This window comes from Ixodes scapularis, unplaced genomic scaffold (assembly GCF_016920785.2).
Source record: "Ixodes scapularis isolate PalLabHiFi unplaced genomic scaffold, ASM1692078v2 PGA_scaffold3__209_contigs__length_174095766, whole genome shotgun sequence".
NCBI classification, from domain to species: Eukaryota; Metazoa; Arthropoda; class Arachnida; order Ixodida; family Ixodidae; genus Ixodes; species Ixodes scapularis.
Window position 1 is genome coordinate 86,731,901 of NW_024609868.1, and position 6,141 is coordinate 86,738,041.

The 6,141-nt window shown below is 47.8% G+C and overlaps 1 protein-coding gene across 1 annotated transcript; it reads left to right on the forward strand.

The window, feature by feature from the left end:
* Window positions 1–341: 341 nt before the first annotated feature.
* Window positions 342–2,357, forward strand: LOC121837093 (putative nuclease HARBI1). The gene is made up of 2 exons (XM_042292533.1): window positions 342–1,100; window positions 1,791–2,357. The coding sequence occupies exons 1-2, from the start codon at window positions 817–819 to the stop codon at window positions 2,122–2,124; spliced, it is 618 nt and encodes a 205-aa protein (XP_042148467.1). The 5' UTR covers window positions 342–816; the 3' UTR covers window positions 2,125–2,357.
* Window positions 2,358–6,141: the final 3,784 nt, after the last annotated feature.

The window sequence follows — 6,141 nt, forward strand, 5'->3', positions numbered from 1 at the left end:
GGTTGTGACTGGGGACCTCGTGAACGTGTCCCAACCGACAGTGTGCCGCGCGGTCGGAGTAGTTACGCAGCTGATCGCGAGGCACTTGTTCCGGGACCTCGTTCACTTTCCCAGCGCCGCCCAATTCAACACGGTGATGCTCGATTTCTTCGCACTTGCGAAATTCCCCGGCGTCACCGGGTGCATCGACTGCACCCACGTGCGAATCAAGAGCCCCGGCGGCGACGACGCGGAGGTGTTCCGCAACCGCAAGGGAGTGTTCTCAATCAACGTCCAAGTAACGAGTGCAGAGTTCGCGGTTTACCGAATTTAGAGTTTAAAGAGCAACGCTAGCGCGATCGCGAGATGTTATTCATTGGAGTATGCGCTCATGTTCGACTGCATGAAATTTGGAAATTCTGCCCCAAGCATTGTAGTCAAAGCCCTCTCGTCTTTGCTTCGCTATATGCAGTGGTTGAGCTGCTGCGCCAAACTGAGCCAGAATGAATAACCTGCTACATGTTGCTCTAAAGCGTCTGGCACATGACATGGTTGGCGATGCCACTGAAAATTAAGAAAGTACAGATTTTTTCCCCCTTGATGCTATGTGCAAAAGTAGGGCTGCACGAATTCTATGTGCAAAAAGTAGGGCTGCACGAATATTCTAATTTTCTAATAGTAGTTCAAATAATACGTTATTTGATATTCGCTTCCAAATGAACTGCAATATTCATACTTTTCGAAGCTTACAATGTTCATATTGACATTGTCAGAACACATCACTTGAGCAGTTTTTGTAATGAAAATATTTGTCGAGTATTACGACAGCTTCATTCGATGGGACCATTGCCACTAATTTTTCTTACTCATGTCTCCATGTTTCATTTCAACGCAATCTACTTGCAGGCTGTCACCGGCCCCCAGCTGCAATTTTACGATGTGGTTGTGAGCTGGCCCGGGTCGGTACACGACAGCCGGATATTTGACAACTCCCGTGTGCGGGTGCTGTACGAGGAACGCCGGGTACCAGGGGTGCTGCTTGGGGACATGGGCTACGCCTGCTTCTTCTTCCTGATGACCCCCCTGGCAGATCCCGGTCCAGCTAACACACCACGAGGCAGGCAAGTAAATCCTACAAGTGCCTGAGCAAATGTAGGGCTATGTGTGGAGACAAGGAAAATACATAATGACAAATACACAGCGCAAAAGGACAAAAAGGGAAGAGACACACCGGATAGAACAGCGCTCTGTTCTATCCGGTGTGTCTCTTCCCTTTTTGTCCTTTTGCGCTGTGTATTTGTCATTATGTATAACCAGAATCAACTAGCCCAACTTTCTACTTTATTAAAGACAAGGAAAACATTATATACAAACGTGGAACAGTAGTAAGACTACTGAACTTGTGCACTAGTTGCGATGGTTAAATAATGTATGAACAAAATAAGTAAGATACTGGGTGTGACAACGTTAGCCCCGAAAATATCTGCCCTTATTGAGGATTATAGTCACTGACACAATGAGAACTGCAGGGAGTCTTTCTGCCCTGCCTCCAGAGCACGCTCAATGCCTTCTCGCATGCTTTGGCTGCACATGCATGCACGAAGTGCACAAGATGACAATGTGTTACCGAATGTATGATGCTGATGCTGGAGGCGGGACAAGTGAAGCTTCTCCTGCTTGTCATTGTCTGCAGCTAGTGCGTTGTGCTGGAGCATTTTGAAATCGAGCTACCCGGGAGAAAGATATGAAAGGGATCTACAGGCAATATTATAGTTTAATTAGCCACTCATGATATTCCCTCACATGATCAGGTACCAGAAGGCCCACATCAAGACGAGAAACTCTGTCGAAAGGGCCTTTGGCATCTGGAAGCGGCGCTTCCCCTGCCTCGACATGAGGCTGCAGCACAAGCCACGTCGGGCCGTCCAGATCATCACAGCCTGCGCTGCACTCCACAACCTGGCCTGCCTGAGAAAGGACCCACAGCCTCCACCTCCCCCAGCTCCGCCAGTTGTGCCGAGGGCACGGAGACCCAGGAGGAGGGCCACACGGCCAGTCCACCTACCACCCGCCGTGGACACCGTGGAGGACTCCCTCACGGGCATACAGAAACGGGAGCAAATCATCGAAAGAAGCTTCAAGTAGAAACTTCTTTCGAAGTGGAAGCTCCCTTCTGCAATGACTGATCGAGCTTTGCCTTAAAGGGGCGGTGGAACAATATTCAGTTATAATGTTTTTCACTTTACACAAGCTTACTGGCACTAGAGGAACCCTAGTATACTTAAATGCAATGCCGCTGACCAAGAAACATTTTTTGTTGCAGTGTAATTTCAGATAAAAGCAACCATTTTCTTTCAATCACTCCTACACAAACGCTCAGGGGTCGTATTGTCGGTGTAGTCCCCCCTCAGAGTGACAATATTTGAATGCGGCTCACAGATTGGACCTTATAGTATTGCGTGAGCACTCGATTTGGGCATGTGATAACAGCTTGGCAATCATTCAGGTAGTGGCTCGTGTCCAAGTGCTGCAACGATGACAATAGCCAAACCAACAATGTTTGCGATTCGGCGCGTGTCCTGTACTATGATTAACATTGGTGCCATATAATCGTCTCCAAATCACTTGGCCACTTTTTCTGGCTGCAAGTTAAAGGGGGAAACTCTGCCATTTATTCCATTTTTTTCTTCGGCGTTTTTTATTGCACGGGTTTAAAAACACAAGCGTGTTTCATAGCTCATAAACTTTGGGGATTTGTTTTACGCAGTATCTGCACGAAGTACGAAAAATTGTTCCATCGCCCCTTTAAAGCTTTTGTCGTGAAAGTGGCTTTTTTTCATTGTACTGGAGTAAATAGCACAGCGTCCAATGAAACTGTCCTATAAGCATCGTCTGGAGGTATGTTCATATGTTAATACGTTTTTTTTTGTGTGTGGATTTCGCAAATGCCTTTACTGTTTTTTCTATTCCTGTTTATTCACCAATAAAAATGTGAAAATATTGCCAAACCCTTTGCTGTAGTGACTGTGCAGTGGCTTTTTACTAGTCCAAATGATAATAGATGAAGGGCAGGAGCCATTATGTAATTATGCATTTTCTCAAAGCATGCCTAATGTGAAACAAGCTGAAATCGCACCCTATCCTTTTCTGGATATAGCCCCAGCTTTCAACTTCTGTGAAATAAATTAGATCCCTTCAACAGTCGAGGCATTGGCACGTTTTTTTTTTATTTTTCGCCTCCCTGCTGAAGCTCTCTGAGCTTCCACTCCGCAATTTTTAAGTTCGTCTGCTCCACCTGGAGCCGCACGCGGTGCTCTGCCACCTTCATCTGGTGCTCTGCCACCTTCATCTGCTGCTCCTCTTCAAGGAGCTTGATTCGAATGGCAGACTCTGCCCTCAGCAGAGAACTTCGTACGTCGTTTTCTGCTGCGAGAGCCTGCTCTAAGAGCATCATTCTCCCTCTGGCCGGCCTGCCTTCATCCTGAGTCGCCGCCACCCTGTCGCTGCTGCAGCTTGAAGCAGCTGCAGGAGCAGGTACGGTCTGCTCGGTGGGGGGACCCGGGTCTGCTCCTGTAGCTGCTGTGACACTGGCACTTGCCTCTGGCTCGGCGACGTCCATAGAAGGGCTGCCAGGTAGGTAGTTGTCCCCTGTCACAAGATGGGTAAACCGATATCTGGATTACAAGCCGTTAGCACGAGGTACAATGTTTATAAATTGCACGGCATGAAATGCACTGCAGGTCACATTGCCCCTGGTTGTACCGTTACGACTGCTGCACTCGGGCGACGTCTAGATCTCCTCGGGCCTCTCGAAGGTTGACAGAGAAGCTAGCTGTAGTCGCATTTCGCATTCCCGGAGACTTATCTTTTTTGCTTTGCAGAGTTCGAAAACGAAATCCCCTCTAAGTGAGATAGCGGCCCCAGAATCCAAAAGTGCAGCAAAAGGAAAACCGAGCAAAGTGATCGTCATGCACGGTTCAATGATGATAGGCTCGGGCTGGATTCGACATTCCGATGGAATCTGTGCTGCGGCCTCACTGCCGCAGCACCGGGACTGTAACGGCTTTCAGCCAGTGGCTGTTTGGTTTCAACGTTAGCGGCCGTGGTAGTTTCCCTGGATGTTCTGGTTCCAGCCCTTTGCTGCCGTCAGCTGTATTCAAATTAAACTGCGACAACTGGAACAGCAGGTCACGGTGCCCCTAGTTGTACCGTTACGACTGCTGCACTCGGGCGACGTCTAGATTTTCTCAAGCCTCTCGAAGGTTGTCAGAGAAGCTAGCTGTAGTCGCATTTCGCATTCCCGGAGACTTATCTTTTTTGCTTTGCAGAGTTCGAAAACGAAATCCCCTCTAAGTGAGATAGCGGCCCCAGAATCCAAAAGTGCAGCAAAAGGAAAACTGAGCAAAGTGATCGTCATGCACGGTTCAATGATGATAGGCTCGGGCTGGATTCGACATTCCGATGGAATCTGTGCTGTGGCCTCACTGCCGCAGCACCGGGACTGTAACGGCTTTCAGCCAGTGGCTGTCTGGTTTCAGCGTTGGCGGCCGTGGTAGTTTCCCTGGTTGTTCTGGTTCCAGCCCCTTTCCCGCCGTCTCGTGCCACCTCTTGTTTGTAGTGTCCAGAAGTCTTGGACACTAGTTTCGTTGGTGGTCGGGCTGCTCGCACCTGTAGCAGCAGTCCGACAACAGTTGCCTGCTTAGGTCACCCACACCGAGGTGCCCGCCTCCAGTGATCTGGTAAAGAACCACTATGGGAAGGCCTCTACCAGGCTTGCGATTAGCTGTTGTGGGGAGGGCTTGTTCCGTTGCGGCGGGGGTCAATGCTGCTTTGCTGCGGGATTTCGACCGCAGCGTGCCAGTTTTCCCCAGCACTTGCAGGAGCACACTGATACAAATGGTTCGCTTGGGTAGTGATCTCCGTTGGGCCCCAACTTGCGATAGGGCACGGCCAACGACCTCCCACCTGTCGTGGCGACCCCCGCCCGAGATCCTCACAGGCACTGCTGTGACCTCCAGGGACCTCTCGATGAGAGTTAGTCGAACGCCATACATGTCACGCCAACTCTCCCGGTTGATGTGGTGGGGAAGAGAGGTCTCATTCGAACAGTCCACTTCCGTGGAGGCCTCGGGGCATGCTGGTTTGAGTGCGTACTTGGCTGGTGGCGGCAGCACGTAGTTCCGCTCAGCATGAAGAGCTTCCTCGATGAGGCACCCTACTGAAAAAAATTATAAGAATTTTTTTCTGATATGTTTATTGGACACCTTTTTCATATCAGAACTTATTATTTCATATCAGTTTCCTATGCCGCATATCAGTTACACGAGGCTAGGTGGCGCTAGGTACCGCCCAATTCATGTGCTGCAAAAATATATTTATTTACTCACGCCACCATGTAGATACATTACGCATACCACTAGCATCAGTTGAACATATACATTGAGTGCATACACATACACGAAACAACAAACATGAATACAACAGCACACCCAATAACTACTTCGGAGCTCTGCGTTTCCGCCTTTTATACAGGTCGTTTTGTAAGTACGGAGTTTTTCGGTGACTACCTACGCAATAAATAATATTTTCAGCGTGTTGGATTTTTTTCAGTAATGATCGTACCTCTGAGAGTATTTAGAACGGCTCAGGGGACGAATCTCTTTATAAAAAGTAAACGCTCATGCCGTAATTATTTGAAAGCCAGTAAATCAAGCCGCTCCACTGCGGTTCCAAGTCACGTGTTTGCTTTATCGCGCGGCACGTCGTATACTGAAAAAACTTATATGAATTTATTTCTTATATGTTTATTGGACACATTCATATCAGTTGGCAAACGTTGCATATCAGTTCTTATATGTCGCATATCAGTTTTTGGGTATTTCATATCAGTTCTTATATCGCATATCAGTTTTTGGATATTTCATATCAGTTGGCATATGTTGCATATCAGTTCTTATATGTCGCATATCAGTTTTTGGGTATTTCATATCAGTTCTTATATCGCATATCAGTTTTTGGATATTTCATATCAGTTTCATATGTCGCATATCAGTTTTTAGATATTTCATATCAGTTCTTATATAGATTCATATACTTTTTTTCAGTAGGGCAGGCGTGGTATTTTGGGTGGCACAGTCTTCTGACCCGAGCTACTCTGTCCGA